At 33.7% G+C, this 21289-nt stretch overlaps 1 protein-coding gene across 13 annotated transcripts; it reads right to left on the bottom strand.

Annotated features, from left to right (window-relative positions):
- Positions 1 to 5002: 5002 nt before the first annotated feature.
- Positions 5003 to 20911, bottom strand: LOC106772290 (sterol 3-beta-glucosyltransferase UGT80B1). Of its 13 annotated transcripts, XM_014658624.2 has the most exons (17): positions 20691 to 20911; positions 20536 to 20567; positions 20302 to 20426; positions 19935 to 20188; positions 18911 to 19059; positions 16899 to 17135; positions 13233 to 13344; positions 11059 to 11229; positions 10584 to 10647; positions 9880 to 9937; positions 9589 to 9766; positions 8997 to 9127; positions 8130 to 8232; positions 6436 to 6512; positions 6187 to 6234; positions 5869 to 6018; positions 5003 to 5429 (listed from the first exon to the last, which is right to left on the bottom strand). In XM_014658624.2, exons 5-17 carry the CDS (start codon positions 18974 to 18976, stop codon positions 5226 to 5228), a joined length of 1599 nt encoding a protein of 532 aa, XP_014514110.1. In that variant the 5' UTR covers positions 18977 to 19059; positions 19935 to 20188; positions 20302 to 20426; positions 20536 to 20567; positions 20691 to 20911; the 3' UTR covers positions 5003 to 5225. The 13 variants fall into 13 exon arrangements, with proteins under 13 accessions (XP_014514110.1, XP_022642392.1, XP_014514091.1 ...); XM_022786671.1 differs by having other exon boundaries at positions 20325 to 20426; positions 20536 to 20911; XM_014658605.2 differs by having other exon boundaries at positions 20302 to 20567.
- Between the last annotated feature and the right edge of the window lie 378 nt (positions 20912 to 21289).

Raw genomic sequence — 21289 nt, 5'->3', positions numbered from 1 at the left:
AAATGGAAATCGTAAGACTTGTAAAGAAAAATTAAATTGTGGTGATGGAAAAACAAAAAATAAACATGCAAATGCGATTGATTCAATTGACGAGAAAAAGACTTTGGATGAATGGAGTTGTTGGGGTTTACAATTTCATCTTATCCACTCTCTCTTATCTACACCTCTTTTTTAATTTGCTTTGTTATTTAATTGTCATGCAAACTTTCTTAGTCTACCCTTAATCCGATCCCTCGGCGAAAAGACCCTATTATTAATTACTAGCTTGTTATCCCTAGCCTCCCCTAGTAACTAATAATGCATTATAAACGGAAGCGAAAACAATTTATCGTCCTACCCCCTATCTCTAGGTGGTATTGCTTAATCAAGGAATTTCTCCCAGTTCATGACAGTATTGTACGTTCCTGTATCAATAAAGACAAACAACAATTATCGAATGAGTTAAACGATAAAAGCATTAAGCGTAGATGAGAAACCCAACAATTGATAATCAAAGCATACGAAAAGCATATAAATAAATAAGAGTTTCAATAAAAGAGAGTTTCAAAAGATTACATTGCTCCCCAACAACAAAAGGGTTTAGTTCACCATTGTCATGGTGAACTTAGATGAAAAATGATGGAAGAATGGAAAAGCAAACCCTAGATTGGACAAAAAGGAGCCTAAGCATCCAAGAAATCTTCTCTAAGGAGTGAAAGTTAGGTCTGGCCGCCCTCTTCTGTCAAAAGAATGAATATGAAATCGCAACAGGGCTATTTATAGCTGAGGAGCGTCAGAGAAATCAGGCCCAAGCCCAGCAGACAACCGTCCGGCGTCACACTTATGTCGCCCGGCGGTTTGCACATAATCGCGCCACCGCCCGGCAGTTTGCCTCTAATCGCAAAACCGCCCAGCTTCGTCGCCTGGGTGCCAGACAGTGGCTTCTCCTCGCATTTGGCCGCCCAACGTTGGATTTTGGAGCTGGGCGGTTCCTAGACTCTTCTTTTCTTCATGTTTCTTCCTTTTTCTTGAGTCTAAGACCTTCATCTTCAACCTCATTCTTCACTTTCATCAAAAATGCTGCAAAACAATGCAAAACAAGCATAATATCGCTAAAAACAGCTTTTAACTCTCAACTGACTCAATTTATGTGTTTTGCTTGATTCTAAGCTCATTCTAAGCCTTAAAGGGTGTAATTTGGTCTCAAATAAAGTATGAAATAAATGTTTGTCAACCGTTATCACTCAGCTGCAGCTCAGGTGCTGCTCAGCCCCAGCGGATTTTTTCAGCACTTTGTTTTTCTGCACTGTGGTTGACTTTTCAGCATTCTGATTGACTTTTCAGCACTCCAACCATTTGATACTTCAACCTTTCTTCCAATTTCATTCCAAAAACCTATAAAATCAAGGGAAACCAAGCATAAAACCAAGAAAACCGTCTTTGACTCTCTTATTCTCTAACTTAATAAAAATGCATGATTTCAAGCTAATTCTAAGCCATAAAGAGTGTGATTTAATATCAAATTTAAACATGAAAATAACGGTTTTTAGACCGTTATCAGTTCACCTGGTTCATTTATCTCTTCAGTTGTATTCAAAGCATAACATATTAAATCAACTTGTCCAAATCTCTTAGTTGGTTTAGAGATTCTTCTTTCCCTATCACGAACAAGTTGATAGTCATTGGTGGCTTGATTGGAAGATGAGTGCTCAATGTTACGTGATGAACTTTCTGGGCCATCATTAAGATCTTGTAGAGTTTAGTCAATAGGATTCTCCACCTCAAATTGTAATTTCTCCATCCTTGGTTCCTGGTTTAAAGTATGCATTCCCATCCTTGCTTCATCAAAGATTACATCTCTACTAATTATGAGTTTTGATGGTTTTGGGTCCAGCCTCCAAAATTTGTATCCTTTAACACCTTTTGCATATCCAAGGAACACATATTTCTCAGCCCTAGCTTCTAGCTTGTCTTTCTTTACATGAGCATAAGCCAAAGCTCTAAATACCTTTATATTTGAGTAATCTGCAGGTTTACCACTCCAAACCTTCATTGGTGTTTTATTCTCTATAGCAGACGATGGACTCTATTTATCAAATAAACTGTTGTGTTGACAGCCTCACCCCAAAATACTTTAGGTAATCCAGCACTCAAGATCATGCACCTGACCTTCTCAAGAATGGTTTTATTCATCTTTTCTGCAAGACCATTTTGTTGTGGAGTTGCAGCCACAATTTTATGTCTCTTAATACCATGATTAGCACAATAGTTATTAAAGATGTCAGAGACAAATTCAAGTCCATTATCAGTCCTTAATACCTTTAACTTGGACTCCTGCTAATTTTTAGTTTGAATATGCCAGTCTTTAAATTTTTTAAATGTTTCAGTCTTATTTCTCAATACATAAACCCATACCCTTCTTGAGTAATCATCAATAATACTTAAGAAATAGGATCCTCCTTCATGAGTTTGAGTCCTGGATGGACCCCATAAATCTGCATGAACATACTCAAAAGGTCTTGTGGAAGTGTGCTTACCAACTCCAAATTTCACTCTATGAGCTTTTCCCAAAACACATTGATCACAAAACTTCAACTTATGAAGTTTATCACCCATCAGCAGTTATTGATTCTTCAATTTGAATAATCCTTTCTCACTTATATGATCTAACCTCAAATGCCATAATCTTGTCTTGTCTTCCGTGGACTGACTTGCAATAAATGCATGAGATATAACATGGATCCATCCAAGATATACAAGCTATTAACACGACTACCTTTGGCAATTACAGATGCTCCTTTGGTCACCTTCATAAACCCATTCTCAACCTTTGTAGAATATCCTATAAAATCAAAAGCACTTATGGAAATCAAATTCCTTTTCAGTTCTTGAACATACCTCACTCCTTGTAACAACATCTCATGATTATTAAACATTCTCGGTCTAATCACTCGAATTCCCTGCACTTTACAGGCTTTATTGTTCCCAAGAAGCACTATTCCACACTCCTTCAAAACAAGATCCTCAAAATAATCTTTGATTGGACACATATGATAGGTGCAACCGGAATCCATAACCCAACTTTTCTGGGAGTCATCAGATGAAGCCACCAAAACTCCAGCAGATTCATAGCCAGATTCATAGTCATCTAAAGCCGCTTAACATCAACAATTTCTTTCACCCGAGAGTCTTGGTCATCATTCTCAGGACAATACTTCTTAATATAACCAATTTTCTGACATTTGAAACATGGAACCTGCTTCTTGATTTCTTGCTTCGCCTTGCCTGATTTTCCTTCTCACTTCTTCCACTTTATCCTTGAGACTGCAAGCCCAGAAGATATTTCTTCCATATTCTTGGAATCTTGAAGTTTCTGAAATTCCTTGGTTCTAATCGAAGTAATGACTTCTTCCAAAGTAATCACTTGATCTTTCCATACAATAAAACATCTCTGAAATGCTCAAAGGTTTTAGGCAAAGCATTTAGAAGAATCATAGCTTTATCTTTATCTTCAAGTTTTACCCCGATATTCTCAAGATCATCAATGATTTTGTTAAAATCAGAAATCTATTCTACAATGGATCTCGACTCCATCATCTTGAACGAGTAAAGTTGTTGTTTCAAGCACAATCTATGAGCTAATGATCTAGTCATGTATAATGACTCCAATCTTGCCCATATGCCCATTGCGCTTCTTTCCTTGGAAACCTCTCTGAGAGCCTTGTCCCCGAGAAATAAGATAATGGCACTTTTGGCCTTATCAATCATATTCTTCTTCTCCGCTTGTGATAAGACTGGTCACATACTTTCTTCACCCTTCAAGGCTTCATCACAACCTTGCTGAATCAAGATAGCTTCCATCTTCATCTTCCATAACCCAAAATCATTTGATCTATTGAACTTCTCAGTATCAAATTTTCTGCCATTGTTTCTTGGTGAATAAAAACAATCTTGTCTTGTTTTTTCCCGCAGACGACGCCATTTGTTGGTTCAAACAAGTATAAACAAGGAAAGCATAATACTGTATATTATTCTGACCACAACAATAACACAATACTTCTTCCATGATACAGTAAACATAACAAAAGAAAATAACCAACAATAACTCTTGAACAGTTATTCACAGTTATACACAAAAGAAAAATAAACTGAAATAAAGACTCAACTGCAACAGAAAGTATTTGTACAATGAAAGGCCAATACAATATCCTGAGTTGCAACATGATCCACTTCAAACCTCCGGGTAGCAATGTTTATTTCAATCACGAAGTTCCAATGTCCTAATTTAACAAATACCGTGCAAGGTTGTGATACATCCCGCTACAAATTTTCTCTTTCCAATTTTAATCCCAATTAAAATTTCAATAAGTTAAAATCTTTTAAAAATCTCAATTTTTAAAATGTTTCTTTTATAAAATGTCACATATAAAGGTCTGGATAAGCAACGTTTTAAAAATTGTCTACCTTAACATCACATATCACAAAAAACTTAATCCTATTAAATCAATTTAACGACAGAAATCTAATTGAATCAATTTTTCAATATAAAAGACTAAATTGACGAAACCTATAAAACAAGAATATAACAAGAGAAACTCCAGATAAATAAAGACTTTCGAATGATTTAACCTTATCAAACCGACAGAAAAGGAAACACTCTACTCATCATAATTCACACGCTCATCTCTTGTCACTGTTCAAACGTGCTCATATGAACTTGTATTCCTATCCGTATATATACTGTCACATCTAACCCCAAAGCAACTTACAGCATCTACCGGTAATCTATTCCAGGTATGGATGAACATGTTCCAATAATTCATAGGACTCAACAAATACCCTTTCAAAGACAGTTTTGGCCTGAGAAGTTCTTTTATTATTATGGGGTAATTTGATTATGATTAGTAGTAATTGCTGTAAATAAACAAAAGGACTAAATTTTGATGCAAATGGACTATTCCATGTGCAGATGATTTAAATGGTTAGTTCTTCCAACTGTCCAAAAGAAAAAGAAAAAAAAAAGTCAGAAAAAAGAACATACTCCAAAATTGAGATGCTCAACTTCAAGATTACTACTATTAGTCAAACTTCACAAGAAGAGATTTTGACAGAAATGAATGGAATATCATACTAAGCTAATCACTGCTTCCATTGCTAAAAAAAAAAGAGGGAAAACTCCTATAAAATGTAATTATGTAATGAATAGAAGATAAAAAAGAATATACTCAGTCAAAAAAGCAAAAAAACTATACACTCCCACAAGGTAAAGTGCACAACTTTGCTAGTTGGACAAAAAACCACTGCAATGGATTTGCATGGTCCTCCACTACAGGAGATGGAGTTGGTAGTGGTAGCTCTGGTGGTAGATGGCGGTGAAACGCATCAACTGCAGCTGTAACACCGTCTTCATTCTCTATCAACTTTGCGATTGCCATTGCTTGTGATTTTACCTGAAGATTTTCATCCATTACTACAAAGACTTTGTAAACCAATACTAGTATTATATCATAGTTATAAATATCCGAAGCCATGGGTTAAGAGTGAAAACAACTGTAAATTACATGTCCTTTAATGTTCATGCTTCCCCAACTATGTTTTTAAGGTTTTTTTCAATTCGTTATCAAGTCTTTTAAGAATTTTGGTATATACTATTACTTTCAACAATGTATGAAAACATACAGGCGCTCATTTCTGCATAAACAAGGTGTAGATAACCATCAATTAACTAGGCCAATCAGATTATCAAGTTCAAAATTACATCAGAGGAAGGACATTGATTGAAAAATCAAATCAAAGGGGGGTAAACGAATTTTTCCATATTTAAATTTAAGGATTATTCACATATTTTGGAATTAGGAGAGATGCACATTGCATAGAATTGGAAGTTACCTCTGGCTGGAGCATGAAATTTATGGCATTTGTTAAATTTTCAAGACTAAGCTGAGATATAGGAATTGGAACANGTCCCAGCCCTCTCTGATATATTCTGTCTCCCCAAAAGAACTGATCTCCAAAGAATGGAACAATGGTTGTTGGACACTGCAAGTTATGGTATTCACATTAGTAAGAAAGAAGAATGAGAAAAAATAAAGTAAATATTGTTTTCTTTTACAATGACCAATGAAACAGTTGAAAGAAAATGCTAAGACATTAATACATATCCTTGAATTAATGAAAAACACTTCTTTTATTTGAACTTAAAATTACCCCGGCCTTTAGTCCTGTAGCCGTTGTTCCAGCACCACCATGATGCACCTGAATTTGTGCCAAAATATCTCAGTTAACTATATGATCAGACATCTAAGTGCATATTTCCTACCTAATCTCAATATTAAGAAAGAATCGTATCCTAAAGACTCAGCTGTAAATCAAAAGGGAAATTCCCTCCAGGGGACACTCATGTATTTATTTTTCTTTTTCAAAATCAGCCACAAGAAAATATAAATTGGAACTTACCAAAGCTGAACATTGGGGAAACAACCAGTCATGAGGGCATTCCTCTAGCACGAAAACATTTTCTGGAACTTCTGCCACTGATTAATGGAAAACATAATGCAAGTGAATATTCAATATCTAAAATGAATAACATATATATATATCTTTGCTGTGCTTTGTATCTTGAAACTCTATGTTAGGATGGTTGGAGATCCTATAGTGAACACAAACTTCATCATACTAAAGTAGTTCTATAGGCTCATATTCCACATTTTTAATATGGTATCAAAATTTATTAATGACTTAGAGATTTGTTGTGTCTATCAACGAGGAGATACAAATACCAATGAGATATGAGCTTGCTCTACTTTCTCATTTCTATCCAATGTAGAACTTAGACTCACACTTGGATTCTTAATAATCTCCCCCTCAAAGGTGAGTTCCGTCCACATAGGTACACTCCCCCTCCAACGGAACCATTTCCAACCAACCACAATCACGAGTAGCTCTTTCCAAGGGCGGTTCATCTTAACGGGACTTCCTTACCTGAATAAGCTTTACCAGGAAGACTTTCGATATAGGAATAATTGTACTCGTCTGAGCCGGTCACACTGACATCTAAGTCCAACCATATAAGAAACGGATACCACTCTTTACCTAAAATCTTAAAGCAATGGATTAATGGGTCTTTCACCTTTATATACTGCTATACTTTCTTATTTCTATTCAATGTGAGACTTAGACTCACACTTGGATTCCTAACAAAATTGTCCTTGATCCACTTTGGCAACAGACTATACAAAAGGAATTTTCTACTTTATATAAGATAGCTTTTCCTCTAGGAAAATTAGCCATTGGCTCTCGGTGGGTGTACAACATTAAAACAAAGTCAGATAGGTTTTATGAGCATTACAAAACTCATTTAGTCACGCTAAAATATTCTCTCAGAAATACGGTCTAGACTATGCAAAACCTTTTCCCCAGTTGCCAATTACTGCCATTCTTACTCTTCTTATTTTTGTTGTCTGTTACATGATACCTCGTACTGGGGTTTCTCATAATCCAAGGGAGCTGTATAAGTTAAGAAAGACTCTTTATGGTCTCAAACAAGTTCCCCATACTTGGTTTAAGAAGTTCTACATAGTTATTGGATCTCTTGGATTTTGTTCTAGTGATTGTAACTCTGCTTTGTTTATAAAGACAACTTCTCATAATAGTATTATTCTCTCTTTATATGTTGACGCCATTATAATCACAAGAGGTGATGTATATGAGATTTCAGATTTAAAATTGTTATTGGCAAACAACTTGAAATGAAAGATTTGGGTCCTCTTTGTTATTTCCCGGTGATTGAAGTTGCATAATCTTCGAAGAAGAAAGTATGATGTCATTATTTTAGCACAAACTCAGTCTTTCTAATAATCGTACCTCTAACATCCCCCTATGTTGGAAAGTTTGGGCAACTTCAATTAAATTCAATTTGTTTTAAGCTGAAATTTAACATAATATCAAAGCTTCCAAGACTGTAGAAAATTCAAGAATTTTTTTAACCTGGTAACCAAGTAAGGGAAAGTAAATGGAAAAGAATAACCCTATATAATGTAAAACATAATGTATTAGTCATACAAATAGAGGAAAGGTATTTATATAGCAAATTATTATTTGAGAAAAAGGAAACAAATGGTGATAGAATGAAATTGAAGGAAAATACTTACAATTGCCTAGATTCCCCCAGCCCCGGTCAATAATTCCTCGTTGCCCTGTATCCTTCAGTGCCTCCACTATGACATCAGTAGTTCTTTTAGGATCATCAAGAGGCTAATAAAATGAAAGAATACTTTCATTAGAGGACTACGGAAATTCATTCTAAAATTTTGATAATGATATACTAAGGTAAAAATATGTCTAGTTTCTTGCTTTAGTGTATACCTGAAACTGTTAATGGTGACAAGATAAATAATTAAACCGATTCTATTGAATAAATGCACATCAACTCTAATATCTATATTCCAAATCAGCCAATAATTCATATAAAATACTAATTTGACAGGTTGTGAATTGCGAGAAATTTGAATATTTTTACATTAAACGGACAGAAGCACACATTTTGTAAGGCCATGAGGGCAAACATAACCTACAAATTCTTTCATGCAAAATCTCCACCACGAACATGATACGGATGCATGAGGACACATGTCAGATACCTTATCTTGGGTTGGATCTCATGATGAACCAAACAAACTTTTTTTTTTCAGTAAGTATTACCAAGTATAACTATTACATTTTACTAAGCTTACAATGTGTGTGTGTATACACACATAAATGTATATATATGTATGTGTGTATATAGACACGTATCTTATATTTTTAATTTAGTTGAAATCGTGCTTCTTAGTCTATTGCTTTATTTTCTTTTCAAGAAAGCTTGGAGCTCACAAGATAGTAGTAGCAAATATTAAAACCCTGAGTGCAGTAATGTTCTCCAAACACAAAAGGACTAAACTGAAAAAAAAAAAAAAAAAAAAAAAAAAAAACACAATTTATTCATTTAAAGAGAATATCTGCAAGTAAAATTATCATACCATGCTCCCAAACCCAAAATATAAAGGTTTTGGTCCTTTTTGAATCCATTGGACAAAATCTTCCTGTGGTTGATACTTTGAGCCAAGGTTCAAGAAACAATAACCAACGACATCAACTAAGGGGCCCCAGTCTGCAATTTTTCAAAAGACATTAGTGCAGAGAACACACTCATGACAGAAAGTAAAAGTGTAAAAGCTGTTTGTGTAATATGCTAAGCATTTCAAGACAGGTATTATGTAAAAACATTATCTAGAAATTATGTACTGGACTCAAATCATAATATGATCTAAACTTTAGTGTCAGATTGTCAGCTCCATTATAAAAATTTATATAGTAATGCGAAAAAAATGAACCAATTATTAATTACAACATAAAACTTAATATATCCACATTCAAACTATCCATCTTTAAGCAACTCCCAGTCAGAATTACTCAAGGACAGAGGCTACCCTTGACTGTAACAACTTATGGTTTATCTCATACTTCAATAACAAAACGATTATTCACTAAAAAAATACCGAAGGATAAAATCAAAAGACTATGCTACTTTCTTAAGAAAACATTAAGCTACTGTATTGTACCATTACATACCAGTTGGTTTTGGAACCACATGAGGACTCCACATATAGCCAGTAGGTAAATGAGTAATTGATCCACTGTATATACTGAAGTATGCAATAGGAGCAAGCTTCAATTTTCTTTTCCTGAAGTCATTGATGAGTCCTCGTATTCCCCACCATATCAGTACATCCACAATTATATATGACAGCTGGATAAGGCAAGGACATATTGAAAGGGGTTTATAGGTAATTAGTCTAGCAATTTATTCACAAAAATCAATTGAATTCACATAACAGAAACTAATTTCGGCAAAGGAAATACCCAATAACCAGCACTTTGAGGAACACGCGCCAAAGGGTGTGAAAACTCATATGTTGGCCTGCCTATTGAAAAATTTATATGTAAGAAGCTAACTTGGAATTTTGAAATAATTATAAAAAATAGGATTTTAAAAGAAATAGCATCAACTTTTCAAGCCATCTTTAAAACTTTGTTATAACAACTTCATGATTAGATGATAGAGTACAATAAATTTACACTAAAATTATATCAAGATTAAACCCTCAACACGCTTCTCTCTTTCAAAATGGCAAGTTCACTTAGGAGAAATGTATTTTCATGGACTGGTATGTCAATGATGACCTGGCCTTCAAATATTTGCAATTAAAGATAAAAAGAATTCCCATTTTTATCCACTTCTATATTCTATGATCTATGTATCAAACCGAAGAACATCTTTCAAGGGGATCCATTTTGTAGTCCTTGATAGATAATGCACTTTCCTTGACCATTGGATAATAGGCAATTATTTGATAGCAAAATGTTGCATTTACCTGAATATTTGAAACACTATATTCTTGCTCTAATTTCTTAGAAGGTATGTGTGCTGTTCTGAATTTTAATATTTCAAGTGAAAAATCAGGTAGTACACACTTCTATCTCTTCACCAAACCTTTTTTTTTTTCATATTTACAGTGCTCTAAAATAAAGTTTATACTCAAAGGTTATAAACAATTTAAACTCACGTCCAAGGCATTGTGAAGAAGATGTGAAGGGGCACCCCGAGGGCTTCAGCAATGTGTGTATGTCCTGCAAGACACAACATAAGTTAATTCTATCTATTTTATTCAAAAGCCCCTGCACCATACCTATTTACAAAAAAGAGCTATGAAACAAACAAACAAACAAGCATACTGTTGGAAATGAAAGGAATCTTCGCTAGGGGGAAAATGTAGTGCAATTCAATCACTCTCATGAATTTGAGAAAAACAATAGCATCGTTCTTCACACTTTTAATATGATCGCCCTTGAATTTCAAAATTTAATTTTAGCTTCCTTTTTTCCTTAAGAAGAATAGTAGGGTCCACTAAACAATTAATGCTAATATTAATTGGAGTAATACATTAGTAAGGGAATGAATCGAAAGATAAATCAATACTAATCAAAGTATGAAACAAAGAAAAACAAAATGCAACAATCTGCTGGGTTCTAACAACTCACCACATGCTGTAGGATTGGCTATAATAGCCTGAGCTCTAAAAGGAATACCAGTTTCCAAATCAGGTTCTATGCATGCTGGAAGAAGAGAATCAATAATAGCCTTCAGCTGCTTTCTTTGGATAGATATTTCAGTTGGACCAGATGGGATTATACCTTTATTCCTCACCATATCTATTACAGAAATAACTCAATTAGCATACTTCAAAAACAGACCCTCCTACAAAATTTAAAATACGTAAAGGCTTATTCTTGATTTGTATCTAAGTTGAACCCCCGTAAGAATGCTTAAAGCACGAACAATGTATAGGCCCATCCTATCAAAAGTTCAAAGTCAACTTTTTATCTGAAGAATAAGTGGCAAGGATTGAAACAATCATAATTTAGTCATAAAGGCTCAAATATATCGCAAGGACCATCAATCCCAAAAACTTAAACTCTTAAACCACGGTTCATTACTAGTTTTATATGTAACATTCAGTGAAGATATACAATGAACAGATAAAAGAAATAAGACAGATAAATGTAGTGTTTAGCAGTGGTAAAATTTCTTGAGAAAGTCTTTTCTTAAGAAATAGATTTTAAACCTAACTCAATTCTACAAAACTGACTTGTAAAATAAAGTTTACATCCACTTATATATATAGTGTAAATTGAACTTACCTTTAGTTAATATGAAATTTTCAATACATCCTTCACTTTGAGATATTTTCATTACACATTTGAGTGTGGTCCAACATCAGTCGTGTTACTAGATGTAATGTTAGTATGCTTTTTTTTTGGTAGATGGTAGATGGCACTTGGCAATGACATGGATTTTTTAATACAACCCTTGAGTATTTAACAAAGAAAACTTTTTCATCAGAGGCAAAAGTTTGAAGCGTAGGATTATAAAAAGCGGTCAAATTACTTTCTAGCTAACTTTTGCAATCCCATTTTATCCCCCAATATTGCTTATATAAATACCAACTACTACAGATAACTTCAGAATAATTTTATCACGAGAAAGTGATTCTTAGACAATTCAAACAAATAAGATTATCATAAAATCGCTTTTGACCTCACACATCTAAACATAAAACATAGTTCATATAATTGATTTATTTTAATCAATTATAGATAAATATATTATTGAAATAATCTTATTACTTTTGAAGCTAATCAGAACCAGAACATGATTACTACAAGAGTGTCAAAACTAGAAAACCACTCACTGTGAGCATTAGCTTGCTAAATATGGCAGTCATAATCTTGTAAATCTTTAGCGATTCAATGGCGGAGAAATAAATAAGAATGCCTTCAATTTTTTCATAATATCTTACAGAGACAATAAGGAATTCACTCACTAGGATGATTAATTGTGTTTATAGAGAGTACTTTGTGGGCATTTGATAAAACATTTCATCTAGATAATAGATGAAACTAGTACATAAAATTTTGATAAAATTATTTCAGCTGTATTTGGCAAGGTAGCCTTCTTAATAGCTTTTAGCTTATTTCAATACTACTAATAACTATTTCAAAATAACATACCCAGATAACACTTATATCTTACCATCTTACCCTTAAAATAATAATAGGAAACCCTAATGTGCAAAACTTGTTTATTATTGTTTTAATTATTTTTTTATTTTTAATAAAATATTTTTTATTGACAAATGATAACCATTTCAAATTATAATAACTATCTTTTACACAAATATTACTTGAAATTTAACTTGTATAAAAAATTCAATTATAAAAAAATTAAAATAAATATAAATTTATAATTAATGAAAATATGTAATTACCTAATATTAACATTTAATTCAATAATTAATCATGCCCTTCTTTTTCATTTATAAATTTCAACTAGCTTTACCAAACAATTCTAGTATAACTTCTCAACTTTCACCTAGCTCCGTAGCATTCAGCTTTCAACCAGATTCTCAACTTTTCAGCTAGGTTTTCAGCTTTTAACTACCTCTAGAGTTAATTTTATCAATAATTCGAAATAAAACCTGAAAATGAGAGTAACTCGCCTTACATGTCAATTTTCTAGGATTTAATTAGCCTTAAACCCATACTCTAAGATAGTATAAAAAGCTATCCTAAATTCATTAATAGGGTCATCAACCATATTATACATGCATCAAGCCTGGTACTCCTCCTAGACGAGACTAAAGAGAAGGTCTTACATCTTGCCAAAGCACGAGGATCACCACCCAACGGATAGAAATCAACACCAGCACTCTTTACAAATGTGTCAAAATCAGCATGTGTTGCCAGCCTAACACGATGACCATAGTCCTGCAAAAAAGTGAGAATTCAGTAAAGCTAATGGTTTTGATATAAAACTCATTAACAGTAAATGGAAAATAATGATTTTGCAGTCTCTCAAATAAGATAAGTAGCACAAATCTAATGACAGCAATCAGGGGAATATACTTGCATCACAACAACGTGAAAATGAATACAACTGAATTAAATACTTAGATAATATGCCATGCTTTTTTGTTACATTAACAATAGAGCCACTGGCATTTTATTGAAAGATACAGACAGATGAGAAATCAAGATCTATATGTAAGAAATGCAATGGTAAAATGAAATGACATAAGAGGGAAAACTTCAATGAATGTTAGTATATAATGTAAAAAAGAAGTTAATAATAATAAAGTAGTAAAGTTTAAGTTTAACTCAACTCTACAATACCAGCTCAATAAAGTGAGGTTTGACCTCACTTATGTACTCTAAATTGGTTTTACCTCTAGGTAATGTGGGATCTACAACACACTTCCTTAAGTTGAGGACATAGGATAGGCCTAAATCTCAACTAGGATAGTCGCTTAATGGCTCTAATACCATATTAAAGTAGTGGAATTTAGATCTAACTCAACCCTACAAAAGAAAGTTTGCCCCTACTTATATAATATAATTTGGCCTTGTCTCTAGCCAATATAAGATCTTCTACACACTCGCTCATGCCAAGGACATCGAGTGTGAGAATAAGGGGGACCCTATAACAAGTGGCATGATGGTCCTAGATCTCAACTATGATAGACTCCAAATGGTTATGATACTATATTAAGGTAGTGGATCTACTTTAATTTGAGATCCCAAATTGGCTAGAATGATGGTAATGTTGGGTCTATCAAGGAAGAGATTCACCGGAGAGACACGAGACACAAACACCAATGAGATATAAACCCAACCATATAAGGAATTGCCACCACTCTCTACCCAAAACTTTAAGACAATGGGTTAATGAGTCTTTCATCTTTATATAGCTCTCTACTTTCTCATTTCTATCTAATGTGGAACTTAGACTCACACTTGGATTTCCAGCAATCTCCCTCTCAAGGGTGAGTTCCTTCCACATAGGTACACTCCTCATCCTGCAGAAGCATTCCCAACCAACCACAACCACGAGTAGCCCTTTCCAACCGTCGTTCATCTTAACAGGACTTGCTTACCTGAATACCCTTTGCCAGAAAGACTTTCAGTATAGGGACCATTGGTGACCTAGACAAACCATCGGCTTTGATACCACTGTCGGGTTTATCGAGGAAGAGGTTCACCGAGGAGACACAAACACCAATGACATATGTGTCCAACCATATAAGGGATTGAAACCACTCTCTACCCAAAACCTTAAGACAATGGGTTAATGGGTCTTTCATCTTTATATAACTCTCTACTTTCTCATTTCTATCGAATGTGGACTTAGACTCACACTTGGATTCCCAACAAGTAACACTACAAAGGTATTATCCTTCATTACATTACTTGTTAATTGATGCTAGTGATTTAGCAAATTTTGCTAGAGCTATATGAGGGATGGCTATTAAGTGGGAGCTAGCCATGAAAGATGATATTAAATCTCTTTAGAAGAATAAAACTTGACCTTTACTCAAGATACCAGAAAACAAGTAGGTCTAGTAAAAGAACCTAGCAGCAACAAAAGATACAAGGTTAGACTCTAGTAAAAGGGCTTCAACAAAACCAAGGAATAGATTTCACAAGTATTTTTTTCTCTTATTGTCAAGATGACTACCATCAAAGTTATCTAGAATGTTGTAATCGTAGAAAATCTTCATCTAGAGAAAAAAGATGCTAAAATTTCATTCCTATATGGATCTAGAGGAAGACATCTTTGTGACACATACATTCAGTCTTCATGTATAAGGCATGGAGAATGTTGTACACAAGGTTCATAAAAGTTTGTATGGCTCGAAACAAGCATCAAAATGATGTACAAGAAGTTTAATGAGTTTATGAGCAACTCAACACGTTGAAGACTAGAAGGATCTTGGTCTGGTACGAAAGATATAGCTCGATGACATATTAATTGTAAGGTCCAATATGATGAAGTTACCATGTTGAAAAAAAATTGGCAAAAAGCTGAGATGAAGGATCATAGTCTGGTCAAGCAAATACTTAGTATGAGAATCTCTAAACATAGACTAGAAGGTATTGTGAAGTTGTCTAAACTTCAGGGCAAAGTTTCCCTTTCAACCCATGAAACTAGGTCTGTAGCTATCTCGGGAGCAACCAAGGAGATGATGATATGGCTAAAGAACCTTCTCAAAGAATTAGGGAAGGAGCAAGATGATTCTCTATTATATAGTAACAACCAAAGTGTTATATGTCTTGCAAAAAATTCAATCCTTTATTTTATATGCAAGAGCATTGAATTAAAGTATCATTGTATTAGAGACTTGATTAGTGATGGAGATGATAGGATGCAGGGGGAGAAGACTTAATGGGTTAGAATAGAAGGTGGAGGAATTCTATAAATAAGACCCGGTTATGGGTAAGGGGGTATTGAGTGTTTTTTGTGTAAAGTCAGGACTTAATCCTGTAAAGAGAGGTTAGGCTCTCAAGGAGGGAGGTTATGCTCCCAATCCTATTCTTGTAAAGAGTACTTTCACAGTGAATAATAGACAAATCCCATTCTTTCTTTACTGTTTTTTACTGTTTTCTATCTACTGTTATTGTTCTTATTAGGTTCCAAACCCAGGAACCTAATAGGAGATTTGTCATTTTTGAAGATCTCAGAATTAGAAAATCCAACTATTATGTTGTCCAAGACTACAACGGATTAGTTGAGACTTCGTATTGCCTCAGCTAGCATTCGAGTATAATTAATGATGAAGGCACTACACTAGATGATGATGCAAATCAAGTGGAGAATTATTAGTATTGGAGAGCTTGGTTTCAGTCCCCCATTGTATGATATAATGTTCAAGATATTGTTTTCTATATTGGTATATAAGTAACACATTGTGAAGCTTTTAGGCACACTAAATCAAATACTTACTCGTGGACATGAGTAGAAACATTGTGTGCCAAACCCATTCAGTTTTTGTGTCACTTCTTTTCTCTCTCATCTCTTTTTATCACTTTTCTCCTAAGAATGCTCATAAAGAACAGATATACCAAAACCACAATATCTAAGTTCAGGCAATAACAGGAAACCAATAACAAAGTGCATCATTCCCATGAGTTTGTTCACATTTAGGCATCCTATTATATCAACAATTTTATTCATTCTGTCTATACAATAGAAACAAAAGGTAAGCCTGACCATGCTAAAGAATGGTATAAACCAAAGTCGGCCTATGGATAAGCAGTAAGGGTTTTATCACTGAATAGGGAGAAAGTAATGACCTCAAACTAAAAGGTCAAAAATACGCCCATGTAGCACAAAATATTAGATTAGGTGGAAAAATTAACTTTCTCACAGCAAATTTGTTCTCCAAAATATTTGTTCTCAGTACAATAAGCAACAACACCAATCACAGTTATTTGACATCTCTGCTCTCATGTGTACGAGGAAGAATTGGACGGAACAAACATGCCTGGAGTTTTTTTGCGATGGCCAGGAAAGGTTGTACATCGCCTCTAGTCCCAACCACAAGCATGACAATTTGTAACCATGGAGCTGATTTTTTTGATTCAGAAACAACACTTGCACTCATTGTTGACTCTTCAAAAGATTGAAACTTCAACAATTCGGATACAAGAGGTGCATCTTTTTCCAGATCAACATCAACAGTCCCATCATTTTGTATCTTTACAAGGTTAAGCAGCTTTTGCTGAGAAACAACATAGAAGTCTTGTCACCAATCAAGAGAATTTGGCAACTCTAATGCATAAATCACAAACACAGAAATGTCGACAAAAAAGCTTCAAAGGCATGCAACCTAAAGGCTTTCAAACGTCATAAAAGACTTAATGCGTCAACTTTGGCAGAAAAGGAAAACAAAATGAACACATTATACATTTACTGATGAGATATTATGAAGTATTAACATGAAGAGATAATATTTAACTAAATTTCAAATATTTGGATACCATGTTTCAAAAACTTTTCCAGCTATTTTTATGAAAAATGAGTTGTTAGCAAAATAAGCTAGATATTTGGGACATCAGCTGAAATTTAGTAAAATTTCTGAAAAATAAATTGTTTTCATGAATCTGAAAATTTTTCAACAGTTTTTTTATTTTCCTATTCCGCTTCATAAAGACATGTGTTCTAAAACTAGAATAGTAAGACAGGATAAGTAGTCAAGTAACCCCATTTAAATAAATCATAACACTGGTTTGAAGAAAACTGATCAAAGAACCAAAAACTGGTCAAAATCCAACAAAAAACAGATTTATAGTAGATCACTGGAAAAAAATTGATACATCTTTTTAATTTTCTTTCTTAAAAAGGATAGATCTAAAAATTTGGCATGTTCCTTTTTATATCAAATATAAACTTGTTATTAAATGTTAAGAACCTACAAAAGTAAGTTTTAGTTTTCACCATTATAAAGCTATGATATTATTAAACCGGTACAATGACAGTTAAACCATTCAATCTTAAATTAGTGTCTGGAAGGATTCTATGATCCATCCGATTATACAAACATGGATACATTTTGTTTTTATTACAAAAAAAATTAATTCTGTGTTGCATTCAAACAATGTTTATCATCTTAATACTACTTTGCAGTATGATTACCCAAACAAATATTGATTCTAATTACAATCAACTACCCAAACAAATATTGATTCTGATTACAATCAACTGTAACAATAATTGATTATTGAAATAATATAATTTTCACAACTATCTCAAAACAAACCTTAAGCCACTATAAACACCACATATTCCTCAACAAAAAAAATGTAAAACTGAGATTCAAATTGTGAATCACTAAGTTAACTTCACTAATGTGAGTCATAATCTGTATCCAAAAGTAAGATGCAGAGACAATATAAAATAACATCAAATATATCACAATATGATATATAATATTCAGTGTGAGAATTATAAACTACACATGGACAAAACAATTTAATCACAGCTCTCATAAAATAACCTGAATAGTTTTATCTGAGTACGAGAACTATCTTTGTCAGCATAAAGGAATTGAAACAATAAAATACTGAAAGAGTACATGTGTTGAATAAGTGAGTGAAAAATAAAGTAACAAATAATCAGATAGGATAAGATCATATGTTTACTTTCCATTCTTTTTTGTTTACCAAATTTAAGCTTACTGATATTTCAATTTATTTACGAGAATTGGTGAAAGAAAAAATAATGAATCATAGAATAGTGTGATTTATATCCATGATACAAAATTGCATTGATCATGCAGTAAATATCTTTTATATGTATCAAATCATATGATTCAAATTGTGAATCATAAGTGTACGAAAGGTAAAAATAGCAATTGTCGAGATTTGCATCTTTGAAACAATATTAAAAAGAACATATCAACAACTATTGATATATGGACATAACTTACTAAAATTTGAATGAAATGCACAAGAAAAGAATATATATACGCACACAAGATATAACATGGGAATCTACCTTCTCACACTCTGAAAGCCTGTCCACTGTTAGGTCTTGCCTTGGAGAATCCCAAAATTCCATCATTGATTTAGGAAACAAAATCTCATTGTCAGTAGCAACAAGGTTACTCTCAGTTCCAACAGGCTCTGGGATGAAATGGTCCAAACCTTTGTGAGCAAATTTCAACAATATAAAACATCATATTAATCTTCAAAAGAACCAAGAAACAATAGTCAAAGGTAGAAGGCCTACAGCTTATAATCCAATACACAATATAACCAAGATAGGAGGTAGACAAGTACAATAACAATCAGACTAGGAGGGTCAGCCACATGAATCAGTCAAAGCCAATAACATATACGAAAAAGAAAAATTCCTTTTAAAGGTTAAAAAGCCTGAGGGTGAAGATAAATTGATCAAAATGTCGCATTTAAATTTGTACAGCCAAACAAAATGTAAACTGGAAACTTTATACAACTGAAAGTTCCTCTTTGGATAAGGCATTTTACACAAGCAAAGTAACTCTAGACAGGACAATACAATGATAAATGCATAAAAGCAATGACTAAAGGACTTTCATTCATAAAGAAATTTCTAAATCTTTCCATTAATCCTATTGAACTCCTTTTAAATCCTTTCCCCTTCTACACTTCTCAATCTCTGTCGCGCTTCTTGTGTGTACCACACTTTCACAAACTCCTCCATTTTCAACTCTTCATTTTTTTTTTCCCTTGTCATGGTCAAATCCTCAAATATTATTACAGCTCTGCTACTGCCAAATTACTCTCTGCAAAGTTGCATATTAATCGTTCAAAGCCAGAAAACCTTTTCGTTGTGACATCAGAATCTCTTAAATGTATAAAGAGTGCGCCAACCATACTTAGGCAAAAAAGTTAGTTCAAACAACCTAAAAGAGGCTAACAAGGACTGAAAACACTTTCGTTAACCTACTTTACAACAATTATAATGCCTATTGCACAGCCATCAACTACCTAACAGGAGTCATAAAAGAATCCTTTCCTTGGAGCTAATGAGCACTTACCTACTCCAAGTGTAGAGTTGAACTCTGAAGATGTAGAATTAACCTCTGAAGAATTCTGCTCCAAATTTTAACTCCAATTCTCTTCTTTCTCAGAAGAAGTTGATTCAAGCTCATCTCCAGATACGTTGTCAACTGTCACCAACTCGTCGTGTCCCATCTGACCAAGATCGTTCCTTTCGTTTGCAATCAAAACCTTGTAATGGTTCTTTGGAGTTTGAACAAATATTCAATCCCATTACTAACCATCCCAGAATCTGGGCAAACGCATCATACACAAAAAAAAAAAAAAAAAAAAAAAAAAAAAATCAAATCTGCATCACCCTCTGAATACACCTGAATTTACTACAGAAAACCAAACCCTCCTAACCTCAAGCTCGTAAAGACTTGTACCCGTTTCTCCTTTTAACTCTTCATAAGCATGGCACATGGGCCTCAGAAGACCGAAACATCACTTAATAATTGGAAACTTTTTTAAAGAGCAGACTTAGCCAGCTAGCAAAACCCACCAGTCATTTAACCACAAAGAACGTTTGGTAAGCATAAAGTCAAAATTTTATAGAATTATAACTAGACCCAGATGAAGTATGGAGCTTGATTTCACCTTCAACACAAGAACAAGCTCCAGCTTCCAACCTATGGCAGAGAAAACCCAGAACAGGAGTGGTGGAAAGTGCCCAGAAAAGATTCACAGTAAATAAGGGAATGGCACCACAGAAACTGAAGAGAAAATTAGAAGACCAAATGAAGCACGATCACCTTGCTCACTCTTCACACCAACAGTGTCACCGCCACAGCTTCAACTCCAGTGGAAATTACACATTGAGATGTGAAAATTAGAAAAGAAAAATAGAATGATTGAGAAGTTATGTCAATAGGCTTGATCTATTTGGGAGAAGGAAGTTAGTATCTGACACATGACAACAAAATGGACTGCGAAATCCCAGGGAATCCAAGCACGGGTAGTCATTCTAAGAAAGTAACCTTTTATACTGGTGGAGGAAAAACAAACAAATATCTCGGCAGAAAAGGAAAGAAAAGAAACAAAATTTTATTATTATGTCAAATCAAATTTGTTACTCTAACTTTTCAACACGCACTAATTCATATTCACTAAAAAAAACAGACATTGAACTATTTCTCGTATGTTAGAGAGAGTCACAACAAAATCTGTTTTATCATATTGGGCATCTATGAGGGTTACATAACATGAAATTATATTTTTTTTTTCAATTTTAAGTAATGGTTAATTCAGTAAGATATGTATTAAAATAATATTTTATGTTAATATAATTTTTATTGGAGCAACTACCATTTCATTTTAAACAAGATAATTCATGTAGTTAAATAAAGTGTTT

Source organism: Vigna radiata, chromosome 1 (assembly GCF_000741045.1).
Source record: "Vigna radiata var. radiata cultivar VC1973A chromosome 1, Vradiata_ver6, whole genome shotgun sequence".
Lineage (NCBI taxonomy): Eukaryota > Viridiplantae > Streptophyta > Magnoliopsida > Fabales > Fabaceae > Vigna > Vigna radiata.
The sequence above is the reverse complement of the archived record's forward strand: the minus strand, read 5'-3'. Positions and strand labels throughout refer to the sequence as shown.